A 22605-nucleotide genomic window follows, 5' to 3' on the forward strand; every position below is an offset into this window, starting at 1 on the left:
AGGAAGAGAGAACAGATACCTGGTCAGAGAGTGACAGATCAGTAAACAGACGGGGGCAGCATAGAGTTTCCCACAGTTACCCGAGAAGATCCCCATGGAATAGGTCCCTCCCACTCTCCCAGGAACTGTCCCAGCTTGGGGCATAATGGAGAAGTTCGTAGGTGTACAGTCAGGTGGGAAATGAAGTGACAGATGGCGTGGGGGCCCTCCTTCAATGGGGGCTTTGAGAGGAGCTCTTTCTGTCTTCCGATTAGAGGGTCAAAGGACAATGGAGGGCACTGCTGAGGAGTGAGGGCCAAGGCTGAGGCTGGCTTGCTGGATGGAGAGGTTTCCTGTTGATGTTGATGCTGACTAGTGCTAATCCCAGCTGTTTCTAAGACCCACAGTAGGAATCTGAAGTCTATTGGCTCTCAATGTCAGTACGCTGAGGCAGATCCCTAATGGCTCCTCTTTAGGTAGGGCTCCAGTAAGAAGCTGGAGGAGAGGAGATTTGAGGGACTGGAGACTACTAATGTAAGCCAACTTTTCATGTCATTGTGAGTATAGGCTGTTGTTTTTTGCGTGTGGTGAAGGACAGGAGAGGAAAGCATAGGGACTGAATCTCTGATTTCATTGGGATAGAGAACTCCTAGGTGGGGAAGCTCCCTCTGCCAATGCAGGCCAGCACCTTCTCTGCATCTGAGCCTTAGAGAGCTGCATGAGAAGTCAGGGATTTGCCCAGGGTCACATGGTCAGGATCTGTCACAGAAGTGACTAGAATTTGGAGTCAGAGGACTTTAGTCCTTGGACAATGACTTTCTTGGGGCTTGCTGCTTTCCCCTTCTGGGCCTGTTTCTTCTATAAAGTGACTGGGCCCTAGACTCATAGCATGAGCAGTTACTAAAATACCTAACTAACCTTCTCACTCACCCAGGGAGGAATCTGAGAGCAAACCTTAAATAAAATGAAAGCTAAGATTCATTGCATCTCCTTTTCCATATCCACAAAAACTTGGGTTTTCGAGGAAACAGAATGGTCGTTACTGGGGCAGCTCCTTTCTCTGCCCCTGGTGAATGGCGGGGAGTAGGGGGTGCTTGCTTATGCCAAACTGCTGGCATTTCTTCCTGTAATTCCCCCTCTGCTCTGAACTGGGGCTCTCTCCCAAGTTTACCCATACTCTTTCTATTTTTCTCCAAGGCTCAGTTGAATGATTGGAGCAAGAGAAGACAGGGAATGGGAAGGGCTGGCTGGTTAGAAGTCCCCTGTCATCTACTAAGATGAGCCAAACAGGGGGCACACTTGCTAGCATCACAAAAATGGAAGGGCTGTTATACCCCGAGAGGAGACAATCTCACCCAAAGGTAGGCTACAAATAGCAATTGTGGCTGTCTAGAGAAATCCTGAAGTCTGAGACAGCTGAGGGATGTTGAGTCAATAGCATTTCTCTACCACCTTTTCTAATTCCACATGCATTTAATACCACCTAGTATGTGAAAAGCTTTCTGCAAAGTGATGGGGATACAAAGATGAAAAAAAAAATCATTCCTGCCTTCAGGGAGCTTGCTTGTTTTGCAAATATAATCTTGTTTTAAGTTAAACTCATTATTTTTTATTTCTCATACTTTTAGAAAGTTTAAAATTGTTTTTCAGACTCTTCTTCATGTGCCCTTGATTCCCCCCCAGTCTTCTCTAGAATATTTCCCCCCATCTCTACTCTTTTCTTTTCTTTTCTTTTCTTTCTTTTCTTTTCTTTCTTCTCTTCTCTCTCTTCTCTTCTATTTTTTCTTTTTCTTTCTCTTTTTTCTCTTCTCTTCTTTTTTCTTTTCTTTTCTTTTTTTGCTTTTTGGAGGGCAATTGGGTTTAAGTAACTTGCCCAAGGTCACACAGCTAGTTTTTGTGTTAAGTGTCTGAGGCTGGATCCAAACTCAGGTCCTCCTGACTCCAGGGACAGCACTCTACTCACTGCGCCACCTATCCACCCCTCTCTACTTTTCAATCTCTCACAATCTACTGGTTCCAATCCTGCTGCCTGCCAACACTTCCATGTTTTCCCATTCCTTAGGATGCCCCCCCCCCCCCACTGGATCCAGTCATCTCAGCCATTGTCCTCTCTCTGTCTTCTCTTTATCAGATAAACCTCAGAAAGTCTTCTGTATGAAGTACTTCCACTCCTTAGGAGCCCCCCACTGGATCCAACCATCCCAGCCATTGTCCTGTATCCCTCTTCTCTTTATCAGATAAACTTCAGAAAATCTTCCATATGAGGTGCTTCCATTTCTCCTCTCACTCTCATCTAAACCTTCTGCTCTCTGGCTTCTGGTCTCATTATTCACTGAAACTACTCTTCCCAAAGTTACCAATAATCTCTTAACTGTGAAATCTAATCCTCTTACTTGCTTCTAAACCCTCTGCCATCTCACTTCCAACCTAATAATTTGACTGATGCTGCCCTTTCCCAAGTTAACATTTATCTCTTAATTTCCATCTTGAACAGCTTTTTCTCAGCCCTCATCCTGTTCTAACTCTCAGCAGCCTTCAACACCACTGATCACCTCCTGGATCCTCCCTCCTTCCTGGGTCTTCATGACACTGTCCTCTTCTGGGTTTCCTCTTGTTGCTTGGCTGATGATTCTCAGTGCCCTTTACTGTATATTCCTTCAGGTCATCCCACTGGGAGCATCCCACTGGGTACTGTCCTTGGTCCTCTTCTCCTTCTCTCTCTGTACTCTCTTGGCAATCTCATCAGCTGCCACAGGTTCAATTATGTCTCTATATTCTAGCTTTCCTGCTTCCCCAGCTGTGAATGCCTTCCCTCTAACCCCAAATTACCATGCATTTATTTTGTATATAAGCACCCTGAGGGCAGGAACTGGCCCACTCTATTCCGCTTTGGTCACTCTGTTCTCAGATCTTGTTACTGTGCCTGACACACAGTGGGTAATTACTAAAGGCTTGTTCCTGAAATGATTCCTACGTAAACCACCATGAAGTCTCCAAATTATATAACATTATGATTATAAGAAGGGGCAGCTAGGTAGCACAGCAGTGGATAGAGTGCAGGGTCTGGAATCAGGAAGACTCATCTTCCTGAGTTCAAATCCAGCCTCAGATACTTACTAGCTGTGTGACCCTTCACCCTGTTTGCCTCAATTTCACCATCTGTAAAATGAGCTGGAAAAGGAAATGACAAACCAGTATATTTGCCAAGAAAACTCCAAGGGGGTTCATGAAGAGTCGACCAAGAATCTCCTCTTGGGAGAACAGTCCCAACAAATATTCATCTGACCTTCTCTCAAAGACCTCCAGTGACAGGGATCTCACCTCCCAAGGTCTAGTTTGGGGCTACTCTCATTATTAGGATGCTTTCCCTAACATCAAGCCACAATTTGCCTCTTTGCAACTTTCACCCATTGTTTCTGGTCTGTTCTCTTTTTTTCCCCACAGGATTTTCCTTCAAATAGTTAAGGATAGGTATCACATCTGTCCCAAGTCTTCTATTCTTCTGATTAAACATCCCAAACATCACTGAGTTTTTTGTGATGTGAATTTGGGTCTCTTCATCATCTATCTCAGTTGCCTTTCTCCGTACATGCTTCTGCCAATGTCCTTAGTGGCCAGAACTGAACTGAATCATACAGAATTAGACTGAGCAGGGAAGATGACAGTGGTATATCTCCTCACCTTATTTCTGGATACTTTGTCTCCTCTGATGCCACCTTAGATGACAATAGCTTTTTGTCGCTGCCATATAACACTGTAGCTGCATATTGGGCTTCCCTATCTTTTTCATATAAATGAATATCTAGACTAATTCCTCCTTTATTTCACTTGTGAAGTTGACTTTTTGAACCTGTGAGTGATTTTACATTTACTCCTGTTAAATTTCATCACCCCCCACCTCTGCCCCAGCCATCATTGACAAGAAAACTTTAAAAATTGATCAAGTTGTGAAACAGGAAGAGGGATAAAGGAAAATGATTTGTTGTATTTCTTCAGTGATTTCAGTCATGTCTGAGTCCTTTTAACTCCATTTGGGGTTTTCTTGGCAAAGATACTGGAACAGTTAGTTATTTCCTTCTCCAGCTCATTTTACAGATGAGAAAACCAAGGCAAACAGGGTAAAGTGGCTTGCCCAGGGTCACACAGTTAAGCAGTGTCTGAGGCTAGATTTGAACTCAGGACTTTTTAAGTCCAAGTCCAGGGCTCTTTCCACTGTAGCATCTAGCTACCTCCAAAAAGAAAAACAGACTCTCCCTTAAAAAACACACACAAATCAAAGTATGACAAAAGGTCTTACTCTGAGTCTAGCTCTGAGGACAGGGGAACAACTTAAGAATAGGAAAATCTCCCCCAGAGACAAAACAAAAGTCATCATTTCATGAAGTTCTGTCCAAATTTGAACTTTACAGCTTGGGCAGTCTAATACACAGTTAAGTCTTTAAGAATGACTGAGAGAGACCATTGGCGATTTCTATAAAGATGTCCAACAGTCAAAACACAAGTTCTGCTTTAATGTCATTTTTTAGGCAATGCACAATCGATTCTTGTTACTCTCCAATGGGTCTCCAGGGGATCTGTGATGCCCAATGCTTTTTACCTCTTTATGCCTTTAGTAGTTCCACTGAGTGGCCCAAGCCTCATGTTACTGACAGGAGAAATGGATGCTTTTCTGCCTGATGTTGAGGCAGGTTCAATCCTTTTTGCCTGCCCTGCCCAAAAATTTCTTATCACTTTTTGTCACAGGGTTTTCCACCAGATCTTCAGTTTTCTTTATACATATACCATGAAGCTAGTGGCTTATTAACATGTATACATACATGCATATACACATATAACATATACACATGTGCTTACATACATATATGTGTATATTTTTACATATTTTTGTATATTTGCTCATTAATCAGACTAAGCAGAAGGCATCATAAGCTGAAAACACCAGACAGGTTCAGTCTGGACAAGAGTAGAGTTGGGGAAGGCATAATTATTGTCTTCAAACATTTGAAGAGCTATCATGGGAACAGGGATTAGGCTGCTTCTGATTGAGTAGAAACAAGTAACAGGTGTAATTTGCAGAGGAAAAACTTCCCAGCAAGTAGAGATGAGACACAGTAGAATGAACTGTTTCCAGTGGCAGTGGAGAACTTCGAAGTCTTCATGCAGAGGCTGGGGGACCATTTATTGTGCATGTTCTAGTGGGGATTCCTTTTGTGTATGAGTTGGGCTCCTGAGGGCCCTTCCAACTCTCAAATTCTAGTATTTTGTAATTCTGGGAAGTGGTAGATGGGCTTGAATGTGAGCTTACTGAAGGTATGGACGGCTTTTATTTTTACTCATTGCCATTCTTCGCATATTCAGTGCCTGGCACACAGTAGGTACTTAATAAATTCTAATAGATTTGACTTGTCTTTCTATAGCATCTAGAATCAGACTTTGCACATAGTAGGCACTTCATATATACTTGTTGAGTGAATGAATGAATGTCTTAGTACCCAAAGTGCACATTGGTTACATTGCCTGTGCCTGGAGGAAAATCTATGGCAAGGTTGCCCCCATTATTCAACTTAGTGAGACTGTCAAAGCTCATCCTATTTCAATCAATAGCAAAGAGTCGGCAAATAGCTTAATAAGCACCTTCCTCTTTCATTTTTACATGCAACAATTAGACTTTCTCCTGGTCCCCAGCTTGTCTTACTGAAATGTGTGTTCCTTATGTACATCTGTATTATCAGCAGGTTAGACTAGTGTTTTAAGAGAACATTTCTTAGTCAAAGTTATTTGATTCATTATAAGAATCAGAATCTCAGAGCTTGTAGGGATTGTAGAGGTAATCATATCCAAGAATTTCCTTCTACAATGACTCTGGCATGTAGTCCTCTAGCCTTTGCTTGAGGCCCCCAGTGAAGGGGAGTCTACTCCTCCTCAAGGCAGCCCAGCCCACCCTAATTTTGAACAGTTCTTATTGCTAGGAAGCTCATTCCTTGCATCAAGCCTCAATAGACCTCTATCCATTGTTCCTAGTTCTTCTTCCTGGAGTCAAATGGAACAAATCTAATTCCTCTTCCATATGATACACCATCTAATAATTGAAGACAACTATCACTTCCCCTTTTATTTTGAACTTCTTTGCTTCATGTTAAATACCGCCATTTTCTTTAAAAACTGCCATATAGCATGAATTGGAGAACCTTTCTTTGTTTACCCTCCTCCAGATGCCTTCCACATTCTTAATAACTTTACTAAGAGCATTATTATTCTGCTGTATGACCTGTTATATGCAGAATGAGAAAGAGAGAAAATAGAAAATCACAGGTCAAAAAAGGGGAAAAGGTGAGTTTGGGATCTTACCGGACTTTTCCTCTAAAAGTGCAAGCATGGAAAAAAGAAAAAAAATACAAGAGATGAAATAGGTCCCCCAAGAAGCAGTTCAAAGCAAACAAGACCTTTATGCAAGACAATTCTCCAGGGAACTGCTGGGTGTGTAGCCTCCAAGATGGCAGCAGGAGTCCCAACTCACAATATGGAATTGATTGAGCCATATACAATTGTTCTCATGCTACAGGGTTTAGTACCATCTGCAGGGGGGATCAGATGCTTTCGTCCTTATTTAAGCCTTTTGAAAAACATCCCCAAAGGGCTTACTTCTCTTGAAAACATTTGTAAAATGAAAAATGAGCATGATCATTTTTCAAGAAGTAGAGGAAAGGGGACTGGACTTGGGAACAGATGTCCTGGGTTCAAATTCATGTTCTGTTATTTATTACTCATATGCCCCCAGGCAGGTCACTTATCTCTATGCCTCAGTTTTCCCATCTGTAAAATGAAACTCTTTAAGGTTTTTCCAACTCTGAAAAGTCTGTTTCCATGATCAAGTGGGAGGAAGGCCCAGGCATGCTAACAGTATTTAACTTGGGGAAATTATGCAGAATCTTCTGTTTGTAGTGGAAAGTGCATCCCTAGAGAGGCTTAGGGAGGGAGAGAGTAGGATTCAGTAATTATATTTGGGCTATTAAATCCCAATGTGCACATCTGTGCACACCTACACATCAGGGTGTTTGGAGAGGGCAGCTTTCAAAGGCGGGAGGAAAGACAAGTGGATGTTTGCAGGAATACCCCAGTTGTCCCTGACCTAGGAGACTTGACCTCAATTGCAATGGCTCCAGCAGTGACACTCATAAAGAATTCAATTAACTCCCAGTTTTATTGTTAGTGTTTCCCTGTCCATTAGTGACCTTAGCTGTACCCCTACAAAGGCACTAGAGATGCTGCTTACATTAACCTTTCTCTTAGCAAGAATCGAAGCTAATCAAATTCTCTCCCCTTCCTTTTCCTTCCTTTTTCTATCCTCCCTTTCCCTCCTCTTCTTCCTTCTATCCTCCTCTCCCTTCTCTCTTCTTCTTCTTCTCTTCCCTCCCTCCCTTCCCTTCCCCTTCTTTCTTCCCTCTTCTCCCCTCTCTTCTTTCCCTCTTCCCTCCCCTTTCCTCTTCTCTCCTCTCCTCCCTTCCTATCCTCTTCCCTCCTCTCTCCTTCCTCCTCTTCTTTCTTTTCCCCCTCTACCCTCCCCTTCTCTCCTTCCTTAGGCTCTCTTCTTTCTCTTTCCCCTCTCAACTCATACCATTTATTTTATAATACATTAATTCACATGTATGGATGGAAATTATTATAAATTAATATGAGCTGTATCTCTGTCTTATCAAATATAATGATCAGCACTAATTAATTAGGCTGATCAGTTTTTAAAATGTCACAGGAAGAAGTGCCTCCTGTCTCCCCCATGACCCCTTGGGACCTTTCACTAAGCAAATGTTAAGCAGGACTCCTCCTTTCTTCAGAATCAGGGCAGAAGTGTTGCCTTGAGCATGTGAGGGAGGCTGAGGTGTGGGGGCCACACGCTGGGGCTCTCTGATCTCTTGCCAAACTGGAAAACACAACAAGCACCTGCCTTGTACAGTGTCTATCTGGCCTTGGTCCAGGCCAGGTGTGGGCCATGCCTGTTAGAAGCCCTGCAGCCCACATGCCAACACTGAAGCCCATTGGGAAGAAAGCAAGAATAAAAAAATGAACTCAGCAAAATGGAGCAATAACTCCCCTTCCCCCTCCCTCCATGAAAGAAAATTCTAGATTTCTGTCTTGGAAGAAAAATGAGTGTTGGCTTAGGGTAAGGAGAGATGCTGCAGGGACTCATTTCAAGGCAACTCAAGAAGCAACTCATAAGAGCCTACTATGCACCAGGAGTTGTGTCAAGCATAGGGAACACAAAGAAAAAAAGGATAAATAATCCCTGACCTGAAGACAGGCAGTAGGTAGTGGAAGGTGCCCTGGTCCTGGAGGCAGAGGCCCTCAGTTCGAATCACCTCTGATGTTCACTGCCTGAGTGACCTGGGACAAGTCAATGAATCCCTCTGGTCCTCAGATTTCTCGTCCATAAAATGAGGCAGTTGGACTGAAGACATGGCTACTGAGATTTCTTTCAACTTGGCTAGGATCCTATGACATTCTACTGGGGATCTCATATAGTCAGAGAAGTAAATCCAAAGTCATTTTGGCAGGGAGGGGGAGGGTAGAAGGAATCACGGATAATTGTTATTGTTTTCAGTCATTTCAGTAATCACCCACTCTTTGTGACCCCATTTGGAGTTTTCTTTGCTGACATATTGGAGCAATATTCCATTTGCTTCTCCAGCTCATTTTACAGATGAGGCAAACTGGGATAAGTGACTTCTTGAGGACCATGCAGCTAATCAGTGTCTGAGACTGGATTTGAACTCAGGTCTTCGTGACTCGAGGCCTGATGCTCTATACAATGAGCCACCTAGATGCTGGGCTAATAACTGAGAGGATTGGGAAAAGCCCACAGTAGGATGTGGCCCTTGAATCGAGCCTTGGAGGGAGGTATGGACTCCAGAAGGTGAAAGGGGAGGTGGGAGGGGGTTCTAAGCATGGAGGAGAGGTGGAAGAGGTGACACACGACCACTATGACTGAGACATAGCTGGGAAAGATGGTGCTATTAGCCTGGAAAGGAATTCCAGTAGAATGGAAATGTCTGGAGGAAAAGCCAGTTGTTCTTGTCTTTGTATCTTTAATGCCTTGCACTTCACGGCTGTTTAATAAATGCTTGTTAAATAGAGTATCTGAGTTCAAACAGGGAATTGGGGGCCTGTCTTCTACTCCCAGATCTTCCATCAACTGCAGGACCAAAGGTGACTTATCTCAACTTGGTGAATTTTGCTCAGGATTCCCTGTGGCATAGCCAGGCCAGAAAGCTCTGAATGGGTCTCTCGTTAGTGCTTGGCAATGGCTTCCTCATCTTTACAATGATGGCAGGTGGGCAGGTGGAATAGTTTAGACCTCAGTTTTTTATCTATAAAATGGGGGAGCTGGACTATCTGGCTTCCTAAGGGCTCTTCTAATTCATGATGTCATTTAATTATCAGAAATACCCTGTAAGGTGATGAGTGCTTTAGAACATGGGGTCACACTCAAACAGAAGCAATCTTTGCCTGCTGCAGAGTTGACTTAGAAAACCATGTATTAACATTGTCTCTGTTCCGCTGTCTTTTTATTTATTTTGTTAAATATTTCCCAATTATATTTTAATCTGGTTCTCATAGTTTATACCTCTGTTTTAGAGGACCTCAGCCTCGGGCAACTCGCTCAGCCTTGATTTGTGACATCTATAAAAAAAGGCTTTTAATTAGCTGTCATCCAAGGCAGCTCTAGTACTAAGTCTATGCTCTTTAAGTTACAGTCAGTCAATAAACATTTATTAAACTCCTACTATGTGCCAGACACTCTACTAAGCACTGGGGATGCAAAGAAAAACCAGGGTCAAAGAAGTTGCCAATTTTTATTAGGGGATGGAATTCCCTCAAAAGAGTTCTTTATGTCATTAAAATTGTAGTTCTAGAAGAACAGATATAAAAATAATTAAAATAACAATATCTACTATTACTTTAAGATGGCACTTTAATTTACAAAGCATTTTACATACATTATCTCATGAAAACTCCTTGAGGTCAGGGACTGTTCCTTAGTCTTTGTATCCCCAGCCCTAGCAAAGTGCCTAGAAGAATATTTACTCTGTCCTCTCTCTGTCTCTCTATCCCTCTCTTTCTCTCCCTCCTTTCTCTTCCTCCTTCTTTCCCTCCCCTCTCCCCTCCCCTCCCCTCTCCTCCTCTCTCCTATTCTCTCCTCCCCTCCCTTCCTCTCCTTTCCCTTCCCTTCCCCTCCCCTCCTCTCTTCTCCTCTTCTGTCCCCTCCTCTCTTCTTGATTCCCCTCCTGTCCTGCTCCTCCTGCCACCTACCCCACTCTCCCTCTTCCTTCCTCTCTCTATCTCTCCTTTTCTTTTTCTGTCCACAGCTTCATCACACTACCTGTCACATAGAAAATACTTTAAAATCCTTCTTGATTAGCTACTAACAGCTACCATTCATATAGGGCTTTGAGGTTTACAAAACGCACTGTACACATGAACTATTTTAAGCAACAACCACATGAGACCAGTAGCATAGGTCTTATGATCCTCAATTTATAAAGAAACCGAGATTCAGGGAAGATGACCTGTCCAGAGTCACAAAGATTTGGAAGGCGTGGGATAGGATATGAACCCCAGTCTTCCTGACTAGCTTCACATGCTGCCTTCAATAGTCTTATCCAAGGGCTGCCCTTGCCAAGCTGAGAGAGGCTCATCACCAAGGATTCACCTCAGTAGTTCCTGAAGAGATTTTTCCTAGTGCTAGTAGATGAAGAAGCCACATCTGTGAATTGCAGATTTTTAGCATATTGAAATATAGTTACTTCAGACTGTAGATAAATCAGGATCTGATGCCACAATCAAGCGCACTACACTTCCTTTCTCTTTCCCTTCACCTTCCCTTCCTTCCCCTTCTCTTTCTTCTTTCCTGGTATATAAAAGTGGAATGAGACTTGGAATAAAAACATCTGACTTTTAGTCCTCCTTACTTGTGACCTTAAGGAAGTCCCAGAACCACCCTAAGTTTTATCTTCATCATCTATACCTGGGAAAATTAAAATCTGCAATATCTATCTTGTAAGAGTTCCTTTCAGAAAAGTGCTTTTTAAACTATAAAGCCCTGGATAAATGAAAATTATTGTTCTTCCTTCATTCCTTCATAAATTTATTCAACAGATGTGCATTAGAAATCTATGATGGATCAAGGGTTTTCTTTCCCATAGAAAATGTATTCCTTGAGAGTAAGGATTTTGGGGGGCGGTTTGGGGAGGGTTTTTTTGGTCATCGTATACCAGCATCGGGCACAGTATCTGGCAAATGGTAGGTGCTTAATAAATGATTCTTCTGTGAAATTCAATGGCATGAAGGACCCTTGGGTGCTCTGAGGGCTAAAAAAGATGAATTAAACATGGTCCTGCCTTTAAAGAACCATGATCTACTGGGGAGAAAAGACAGGTACGATTCACTAAGTAACTGGTATTGTGGCAAGGCAGGTCAGGGTTAGGGACACTTCAGGACCATGGACACTGCAGGTCAAAGTCAGGATCTGCATCTTTTTTTAGCAACAGAGTTTAAAACCCACTGAGCTAACTGACTACAGGCCATGGGGTCTGGGAAATATTCTAGCCTTTTCTCACAGAAGGAGCTGAAAGAAGGATGCCTGTAGGCCAAGGACCACGGGCTCTTGTTGCTTGACTCAGATTCAGGATGAAGAATTAGCCTTCAGTGAGAAATTTGGCGTCTCAAGCTTCTTTCCAGATTCACACTAACAGTCCTGTCAGGATGGTTGACGCACAGACTACACAGAGAGGATGAGATATTTTCCCCTAGAGACTTCAGGATGCAACTTTTCATAAAGTCCTCCATGGTCTTGAAAGGCCAGAAATTGACAATATGTCAAGACATAGCTGCTGAATTGTAAGGATCTTTTGGTCTGTCTTTAAAAACCATGCTTTTGAGTATTACGCATGTTATCTTTGAAGTTATCAAGACCTGAGTTCAAATTCTGCCTCAATTAATTATGAACCATACGACCAAAGGCAAGTCATATAACTCTGAGGCTCAGCTATAAAATGGGAATAAAAATGAAGGTGATTGATAATGATAATCCCTGGGTTGCTGGGAGTATCAGATGAGATCATATCCACCTTTCTATACTTATTTCAGGTTATGTCCTTTATATATCCTACATTCTTATTGAACTAAGCTATGAATAATCTCCAAATTTAGTATCCTACCTTCCACCTTCAGGCACTTGTAGTAGGTTTTTCATGGTACTCTATGTGTAAGTTCTTTCATTGAATGAAAAAAAATGCAAAAATGATTTCTCTATCAGTCACCATGATTGAATGCCATGTGGATTTTGATATAAATAATGCAATATGAGGCATTAATAATGCATGGTTTAGCTGAGAGGGTTGTGGAGGGGGCTAGTGAGAAGTTCCTAGGTATTCTTACATTCTGAATATGTGAGGCCCCAGTTGATGCACCAAATAACAGAGAGATGTGACACTTTCATGTGTATTCAGTTATGCGATGACTATTTCTAATATGTAGCCAAATGATCTGTCCATGCAATGCTAGGCACCACCTGGTGAACGTCAGCATTGCTTCTGCTTTCTCAAATGCTTTCTACTTTGTAGATGTTGGGGCTTCTTTAAATTCTCAGTATGTCAATCACCTTGAGAGTTTTTCTTATGTATATGTTAGCTAAGTTTTAAGTCTGAGATATAAAGCTTTAGTTCTCCAGTTTAAAAAATAATAATAATAACTAAGGTTGGGGTAACTGACTCATGTTGTATGTGATGTGTTGGTCTATCAACTACCCAAATTACCTCTTATCTAATTATTTTGTATTTATTCTTCTTGTAAATTTATTCATTCTCTCTGTCTCTCCCTCCCTCCTTCCTTCTCCTTCCCTTCTCTTTTCTCTCTCCATATCATATATATAACACATATACATATATCATAATTTATGTATAATAATTTATATGTTACAATTTATATCTATTTCTTATGACTTTTGTTAGAATGCAAGCTTATTGAGAGCTAAGATTGTCTCATTCTTTGTATTTGTAACCCCAGTACCTGTCACATAAGGGACATTTAAATACCTATTGATTAATCATATTGACTGACCTTGCCATATGTTGTTTACAGTTCTGATGATTTATAAAGGACCCACACCCCATCCAACATGTTGCTGTTTTTGCTTAGCAAAATGTCAAGGATCGTGAAATCACAGGCTTAGAGCTAGGAGCAAATTTAGAGGCCAAGTCCAACCCTTTCTTTTTGTAGACAATGGGGGAGAGGTGGCTCACTGTTTCAGACACTGACCAGGTGTGTGATTCTGGGCAAGTCACCTTCCTTCTACTTCACTTTTCTCATTTGTAAATGGGCAGGGGGTAATAATAGCACTTCCCTTCAAGGACTGTTGAGACGATCCAATGAGATGATATTTGTCAACTTTAAGGTGTTTTATAAATGCTAGCTATGATGATAATGATGGAAACTGAGACACAAAGATGAAGTCCCTTGTCAATGGTAAGTATCTGAGGCAGGACTTGAGCCCAGTTGTCTTGACTCCATTATCTAGCTCTTTTCCCACTATTGCACACTAGCTTAAAGTGTTATTACCTCTGACTCTGAACACTTTACCAAATCTCCTATAAGCTATAAGACCTATTTTACCCAAAGAAGGAAACCATGTCTTGTTGTTTGCCAGAACCACCAAAAGCTTGCAAACTGAATGAAAGAGATGCACCTGATGGCTCAAATGGCAATGGTTAGAGTCAGGACAAAGGGCAAAGGACTGGCAAGGTCATGATCTCCCATTTCCAGTCACTTCTCCATACTCATATTTATATTTAATACTAATGATCATCATAATAATGAAATAACTATCATTCACTATTTCATGTCTGTAAAGTGTTTTACATATGTTATGTGATTATTTACATATATTATTCTATCATATATATGTGTGTGTAGTATTATATATATATAAATATGTACATATATATAAATGTATATCTATGTCTTTGTATCATCAACATGACTCTGAAAGGCAGGTGATGCCTCAAGCAGACCTGACTTAGACCCTCGTTCCTGATCTTAGAATAGCCAAACATCAAACTAGACTTTTACCTGCAAGATGAAAATGAGGGAATCTTCCGTAAGAGGGCCCCCAAATATATTTAAAGCATGAGACTTCTGCTGAGAAGCATTACGTATGCAAAGTTCTCTTGGCCCATCTGGGGGAATCTGAAAGTGATTGCTCTTTTACTAGGATGACAACTTGGGTACACCAAATGGTGCAGCTTTATTTTTTTCCCTTTCTTTTTCTCTGGAGCTTTTTCTCTTCCTGTCTCACCCAGGCTGGAAGGGCAATGATCACTCACAGACCTGATCGCACTTCTGATGACCAGAGGAGCCTTGACCTGCTCCCGTTCTAAACCAGGCAAGTTCGACCCTCATTGACAGCCTGGTTGCCCCAAGTTCCTGGGGTTTACTTACCACATTCACATTGGTGCTCAATTGTTGTTATCTCCCTACCAGCTTAGCCCTACTGGAGTTCAGAATTCCCAAAGCTAAGTGTTGCACCAACCTCAACATCCTCAGTAGCAGGGAGTGAAGGACTAACTCTAATACCCGTGCTTGGAAAACTGATTTGTTTGTGAATGGGACAGCACTACCAAAAAACAAAAACAGAAAATAAACATTGCCTTCCATTAGAATGTGAGTTCTCTGAGAGTAGGAATCATCTTTTGCCTTTTTTGTATTTGCAGTACAGTGCCTGGCACATAGTAAGTGCTTTATTGACTAACTGAGGAAAGAGCTGATTGTGGGGGAAAAAACAATGTGGTAATCCAGTTCAATGAACATTTATTAACTCCCTACTAGGTGTGGGCACTATGCTAAGCACTGGGATACAATTAATAAGAAGAAAGAGAGTCCCTACCCTAATAACCTAATGGATTGTTAGAATCTAAGCCAACCCCTGTTAATTACTGTCAAAATTTTCCTACCCCCATTGCACATTAAAATTATGACCAACTGACTCAAGTTACTTACTATCAATTCAAGAGTATGGCCCTATCAAGACAATGCCAGAAAGACTAAAACCACAATGAGCTGGGGCTTTCTGAATAACCAAGGTCAGCCACACACACACTCAGAAAGGTTTCTTTTGTTGGAAAGAGATATTGGCTGGGAGAAAAAGAACAAAGAACAAAAATGATGCCAATGCAATGCATCAAAATGATGAAGACATCCTTAAAAAATTAATTTCCAAGAATCAATGAGGCCAAGATCAGAATGGGGATATTTATGGGGCCCCAAATGAAGGTGGAAGGTGGATATTTTGAAGGATGGTTGAATGATGCTGAAGTGGCAGCACAGATGTCCTTAAAAAGTCATCCAAAGGTGTTTGAGAATCCAAAAAGCAGAGTTACCAAGAAGTTGTCAATGATTCTCTTAAAATCTAGAAGGTTTCTATCCTAGAATGTGTCACAAGAGCTGTATTTCTTGAATTCATATTTGGACTTCTTCCCAGAAAACCTAGGGACCTTCAGGGACCAGCACAAGAAAACCTTGCATCAAGAAATCTCCACAATGGAAGAGTGAACTCTGAACATTCTGGTTTTATGAAGAAAGTAAATTACTTTCAAATTTCAGATTCAGACCTCTATTGGACACTGATCATGGACATTCCACAAATCAAGAACATCAATATCTAATTGTGTGTCAGGGTTGGGGAAGGGTTTTCCTGTGGAAATAATTGTGATGTGGCAGGTAGAATGCTGGACTTGGAATTGGGAAGACCTGGGGTCCATCCTGACCTCTGGCTCTTACTTGATTTTTGATCCAGGGGGTTTAATTACTTCACCACTTAGTTTCCTCACTTGTAAAATGAGGTGGTTGGACTGACTGGCTTTTGAGGTTCCTTTCTGCTCTAAATCTATCATTAAAATTCATTCACAAAACATTGAAAATATAATGAGAAATCATCAGTCCCTATAACTTACACAAGTTAGACAAGCAAAATTTTGTTTGGTAAGATATAATTTTATGAGGTGCAATGGATAGCTCTCTGGACCTGGAGTCAGGAAGACTTGAGTTCCAATCTAGCCTTAGACACATATTAGTTGAGTGACCCTTGGCAAGTCACTTAGCTTCTTTCTCAGCCTCATTTGTAAAATAAGGATGATCACAGCAGATGCTTTTTAGGATTGTTGTGAGAATAAGTGAGAATATTTGTAAAGTGATTTGCAAACCTTAAAACAGGATATACATGGTATTATTATTTATTTTTTAGAGTATAAAACTACATTTTCCACGAAATTAGGTCATAGACAAAATTCGGAGCCATATTTATTATCATCACTAAAAAGACAAGATTTCACTTAGTTTTAGGGGTATAAGAAATCTTTTGATTGTTTCCCAATGTAATATCAATCACATTCATAGAGTAGTCAAAAGTTCACAAAGTGCCCTTTTGTGAGGCAGAGGGTAGAGGTATTGCTATGTATTTTTTACAGTTGAGGAAAATGAGGTTGTGAGAATTTACACAACTTGCCCACCATCACACAGTTAAGTGTGTAAGGCATGATTGAAATCCCAAGTCTCTTCACTCTGAAGTCCAATGCTTTATCTACTAGGATAGGGTGCAGGGGGTTTAGACTTGTGAATGCATCTATAGAGGGAACTCCTTGTATATATGTAGCAATGCAGATAGACAATTAATCTATTACTTATCACTTTAGAATTTCTTGGGCCACTGAGACACTGCATGTCTAGGGTCACTCAGGCAATATATGTCAGAAGCAGGACTTAAACGCAGGGTTTCCTCACTCTGAGGCAAGTTTTCTAACCATTATACTAAGCTGCCTCTCACACAAAGTAATTTTACAAGGAGAGAACACTCATTGGAGTGTTGAGGGAGTGAAACCTCATCAATACTTTGAAGGAAGCTAAGACTTTGAAGAGGCAGAGGTGAGGAGGGAGAGCATTCCAGAAATGGGAAAACACTCCTGCAAAGCATGGAGAGTGAGAGCTCAAAGCTGTGATCAACCAGCCACTAGTAGGTCAGTTTGACTGGGATGGAGAAGGAACAAAGAATGTGGAAAAATAACTGCAAGTTATTTTGTGTAGGACTTGAAATATAAGACTGAGGATTTTAATTTAATTTTACCATCAGTAGAGAGTCACTGGAGATTTTTTAGTTGGGGAGAGACAGGGTCATATCTGTGTTTTACAAATATCAAAATGGTAGCTGAGTGGATGGCAGATTCAAGAGGGGAGATTTTGGAAACAAGGATACCATTTAGAAGATTATTTCAATAGTCTGCATGAGGGCCTGGCATGGGATGGAGGTCATATGAGCATAGAGAAGGGGACAGATGTGAGAGATATTGAGGAGCTAGGATCAAGAAGACTCAGGCATTGGGTGGATATGGGAGTGAGAAGGAAGGAAGGGTCAGTCATGACTCCAAGTCAGCAAACCACTGGAGAAATCATTGGAAGAATAGTGCCACCTTCAAGAGAAATCAGGATGATTGAAGCAGGGATGGACTTGGGGGTAGGGGTGGGGATGACAGCAAGTCTGTTTTGAACATGCTGAGTTTCATGGCTTGAAGCTGACATTACAATTACCAATAGCACAATATGGAGATAAGTGTCAGTCTACCCCATAATGACTCAATTCTTCACTAGAGTCCCCCAGAAGTAGGTGAGGGAATTTCTTCTGGGTAACATATGAGCTAGGCTTTGGAGGATGGGCAGGATCTTAGCAGATGGAGGAAGGCAGAGTGGGTGTGTTAAAGGGGGGGAAGGGAAGAAGGGAAGGTCATTCCAGGCAGGAAGAAAGTACAGGAAATTACCAGCTTAGAAAAGCACATATCCCTAAATGATGAGTAAAAATCTCTAAATCCTTGGGCTTTGGGAGTCTCAAAGTCTTGCAGACAGAAAAAATCCCTCATTTTTTCAGGTCTTTAGCAACACTGATCCTTTTCATCATCAGTACCTTTCTGTGGTTTCAAAGAAAAAGTATTCTGACTGTGCTCAGGAGTTGAGTTAAATGCCTGGCTTGTAGCTTTCTTCTCCACTTTAACCCCTGTCCTTAAGCTAGGGGACTTCAACATGTAGAAGGATGTCCCCTTAAACACCGGGGTTTCTCCATTCTTGGATCTCCTCACCTCCCATAACCTATTGCTTCATTTCACTGCAGCCACTGAAGGGAAGGGTCTACCCTGTTATTGCTATCACCCACACTTGTTCCACTTCTAGAATCAAGGCCTCAGAAACTCCTTTATCTAATCAGAACTTCCTCTCATTCCATCTTTTCCTATGCTTGGCTCCTCCTCCTGAATTTCTTCTTCCTCCTCACTGTGACCTCCAATCTCACCACACCCCTCAGCACCTCTCACCCAGAGATGTGTCCCTTACCTACATGCTCTCCCCACCTCACCTTTTTCTTCTTCAACCCATAAAGCTGCCAAAGGGGTATTTATGAAGCATAAGTCCGACTAGTTATTTCCTTGTTTAATAAACTCTAGTGGCTCCTTGCTAACTCTAGGATCAATCAGTTTGTCAGGCAACATGCATTTATTAAGCATTTACTATTATATCAGAAACTGTTTTAAGAGCTGGAGATAGGAAGAGAGCACAAAAAGACTCAGGGAGCTTGTGTTCTAAAAGAGAAGACAAGAAATAAGGAGATTGATAGAAAATTCCAATTGATTTGATGGAAAGTGATCTCAGAGGGGAAAGCACACCTGCTGAAGGGACCAGGAAAGGCCTTCTACAGAAGACAAGATATAAACTAAGACTGAGGGAAACCAGGGGAACTAAGAGGTGGAAGTGAAGAGGGAGAAAATTCCAGGTAGGGGGGGACAGGCAGGGAAAAGGTAAACTCAGGAGATGGAGCGTCATGTCTGAGAAGCTATTTCAAGTCAAGCCATCTCCTCCATGATGTCGACGGTCCTCTTTGAGAACCAATAATTGTTGTTGAATTATAGAATGGGTGGAAGCTAGTGAATCATAAAAAAGGCTGGGAATTAAAAAAAATTATACCATTATGGAAAGGCTTCTTTTATTCCATAAATTAAAAATTTTACTACATAAATTAAAAATGAAAAGTCAAAATACATTTTTAAAACCTGGGAAAGGTTGGAAAGGACCAGGTAACAAAGTGTTTGAAATGATAGGATTTTCCATTTGTTCCTGGAAGTACTAGAAAGCCACTGGTGCTCATTGAGCTGGGTGGCGGGGAGCAGCATGGTTAAGCCTACACTGCAGAAAATCAGTTTGGTGACTATGTAGACTGGATTGAAGTGGGGAGTGCCTTAAGTTAGGGAGAACAGTGAGATACTATTGTAGTCATCTGAGTGAGAGGTGAGGAGGGTCCTGTGCTGGGATGGTGACTATGTAAGGAGAGGAGGGGAGGCATAGGAGAGATGGTGTGAAGGTAGAAAAGCCAAGATTTGGCAATAGATTAGCTATGTGGGATGAGCAACCCAATATAGAGTCTTCTGCTTGGCATTGACGGCTTTTCACATTCTGCTTCCAACCTACTTTTTCTTATCACACAGTATTCCATTTTATGTTCTCTCTGGTCCCTTCAGACTGGTGTGCTTGCTGTTCCTCACACCACACTCCAGCTCCCATCTTTGGGACCTTGGTTTGGTTTTCCCCTACGACTGGAACGTTCTTCCTCCCATAATAAATGTGGTGAATGAATGAATGAATGAACTGGGTTTGAATCTTAGCTCTGCCATCTACTATCAGTGGGATCTTGAGTCTATCATTTCACATATCTAGATTTCAGTTTCTTGATGTGTAAAATGTTGGGATTGAACTGTTTCCTGTAGTCCCAGGAAGTTCCAGGGGAACTCCTTAAATCTATGAAGTTATAGTCTCCAGATCCCCAGAAGAGAAACCAAAATCCTTTGTTCCTGAGCTCTCATTTTAAAGACAGAGAACAATTGCCATTATCTCAAATAATTTCTGTTGGCTTCATAGTTTCAGCTTATTGCTAAAATACTCTGGGTGAGCAACGAGGAATCAGGGACACAGACGTTTAAGTTCTCTCTATCCCTGGGTTTAAATTTAATCACTTCTGAATATTCTAGTGGAGGGAGGAAAATTACCCCCAAACACTACTGACTCAGTTAGCTTTGTGGGAGGGTGTTTTTTGTCAAAACACATCACTGGATACTCTACTAAGGAACCAAAGATTGTCGTTGGGATATCTGATATTAAGCTTTGTATCTTAATAAGAACTTGTGTTTATAAGCCCTTTAAGGTTTCTAAAGGTTTGGCAAATATTACCTCATTGGATGATCCTCACAACAAAGCTGGGAGGTAGATGATATTATTATCCCTATTTTATACATGGGGAAATAAGATAGAGAAGAAGCTGAGTGACTTTCCTGGGGTCACACACTTACAAAATGTCGGAGGTTATATTTGAACTCGGATCTTCTGGCTTCCAGGTAAGACGTTCTATCTACTGCACACCTAGCTGCTTTTAGGGACTAATCTATAATAGGCTTGCTTATCCATATGTCCAGATATGTGTGTGAGTCTGTTTCTGACTGTACATACACTGCCCAAATGATTTTTTTCTAAATCAGAGGTCTGATAATGTCCCCTGCTCCATAAGTCTCAGTGCCTTCCTATTACATCTGGACCCAAATATCAAGTCAAAACTTTTAAGTCATTTCAAGCTCTTCATAATCTGAACCTTTCCTAACTTTTCAACTATCTTACACTTTACATTTTACCAAGAGCCTTAACCTGACCCTCTAGCTCCAGACTCAGTACCTTGGCAATGACCGTCCCCCAAGCCTAGACACTGCGTCCTCTCACCTTTGCCTCTTTTCATCTCTGTGATGGAAAATCTATCACCGGGGGGAAGCAGGCATGTCTTCTCTGCCTTGACTCCCCTCTTTGTCTCCTGGAACCAGCAGCAGGCTGCTTGAATGCTCACATAGCTTGGATGAGGTGGGATCTGCCTGCTCTATTTCTCTTGGTGAGACATAGGATCAGCAAGCCTTACCAGGGTCCTTGCTGCTGCCTCCTGAGGCCCTCTGGGTCTTCTCATCTGCCCTGCTCCTGGGACCTGCTAACCTTCTGACTTAACCCAAGGATATCTCTGTGTTCCAGTTAGATCAGTGACCATCTTCCCTTCCTCTGTCTCTCTCTCCATTACTTAGTATAGTGCTTTGCACACAATAAGCACTTAATAAAGGATTTTTATTCATTCATTCACTCACTCATTCAAGAATGGAAGCTATTCTACTTGCCAAATTATCTAACCTCCTTAAAATACTTAGAAACAAGAAAGTTATGATTAAAAAAATAGAACCACAGATTTCACAAAATCATAGATTTCAAGCTAGAAGGGACCTTTAAGGCTATCTATCTAATTCAATCCCCTCACTTTATAGAGGAGGCAACCGAGTCTAGAAGTGACTGGTCTAGGCTCACACAGCTACCGTAGTAAGGGTTTGAACACGGCTCTTGCTGACTCCAAGTTCATCACTTGAGACTTCAGCAAAATTCTTCATCTGGTCAAATTCATTCCTAGAAGGAAGCCCTTCAAAAGCCTCCATGCCAAAAAGACAACTCGCTTCTTCTTGAAGACCTACACATAAGGCGCTGTGTATTGTGAATTACCCACTTCAGTTACCTTGTTCGTTAAATGACTGGTTTTGGGATCCTGTGATCTCTTAGGTACATTCCAATTTTTAAAAAAGTTCTATAGTCCTACCAAATGATTTGGGATTTCAAACTGAAAGATATTTCAAAGGTCATTTAGCCTAATCCTCTCATTTTACAGATGAGGAAACTGAGTACCATGGAGATTGTAACTTCCCCAGATCACCCAGGTCTTAAGAATCAGAGGTAGCATTTGAACCCATGTCCTCATCATTTTCCTGTACCACACTGCATTCTGGGACACTAGAAAGTGGAATTCAGGGTCTCTGAATCCTAGAATCGAAGCTAGGATCCATAGGGGAAAATCCTAAATCTCAAACCCATTTTCTAATATGTTCTCGAAGCCCCCACATCTCTCAGAACCCAGAAAAGAATGACACCCCTATCCAACTTCTCCCTCAACAATAGAAACAACGGGCGGACCTCTGCTTGATTGTACCTTTGGCATTCACTGGATGAAGGCAGCTATTCAAACCAAAAAGCCCAAGTGGGATAATGGAAACCAACGACCTGCATTGTGAATGAATGTGCCAAGTTAAGTTATCAAATCACTTCAGAAGCTCCTAAGTGAAAATCTCTCTATGAGCCTAATACAAGATCCAGGAATCAGACACTCGGCTTAAGCTATTTCTACTTCCAGCTTGGCAATCCTGCCCCTCCAAACAGGTGCTGGATTTCCATTAAATGCAAATACAGCAGCTTCTGTGACAGGGGAAAATGTCCTGTGATCCATCCCAGGATGCACAGCTTTGTGGTGGTATGCCTATTTCTCTTGTAATTTGGTACCCAAACACCATGCTGATCTTTCCACTTCTCTTTAAATCATCAGAAGCAACTGGAGTTTCGGTTGAAATAATTTCTGTCATTCCTTATGAAATCAAACAGGGTTCATAGACTTCACCATTATTTGATTACCTTGGGCTCTCCCCC

At 41.6% G+C, this 22605-nt stretch overlaps 2 protein-coding genes across 2 annotated transcripts in view; both read right to left on the reverse strand.

Annotated features, from left to right (window-relative positions):
• Nucleotides 1-22605, reverse strand: part of LOC138164885 (mesoderm induction early response protein 1) — a 485607-nt gene that overhangs the window by 261514 nt on the left and 201488 nt on the right. The window lies entirely within an intron of this gene.
• LOC138164881 (SH3-containing GRB2-like protein 3-interacting protein 1) overlaps nt 1-22605 on the reverse strand; it is a 221492-nt gene that overhangs the window by 86555 nt on the left and 112332 nt on the right. The window contains exon 9 of the mRNA XM_069092816.1: nt 6328-6339. Coding sequence (XP_068948917.1) covers nt 6328-6339 — 12 coding nt within the window. The remainder of the gene's footprint in view (nt 1-6327; nt 6340-22605) is intronic.

This window comes from Petaurus breviceps, unplaced genomic scaffold, assembly GCF_028583685.1.
Source record: "Petaurus breviceps papuanus isolate PSGF00001 unplaced genomic scaffold, PetGlider_PUasm1.0 207, whole genome shotgun sequence".
NCBI lineage: Eukaryota > Metazoa > Chordata > Mammalia > Diprotodontia > Petauridae > Petaurus > Petaurus breviceps.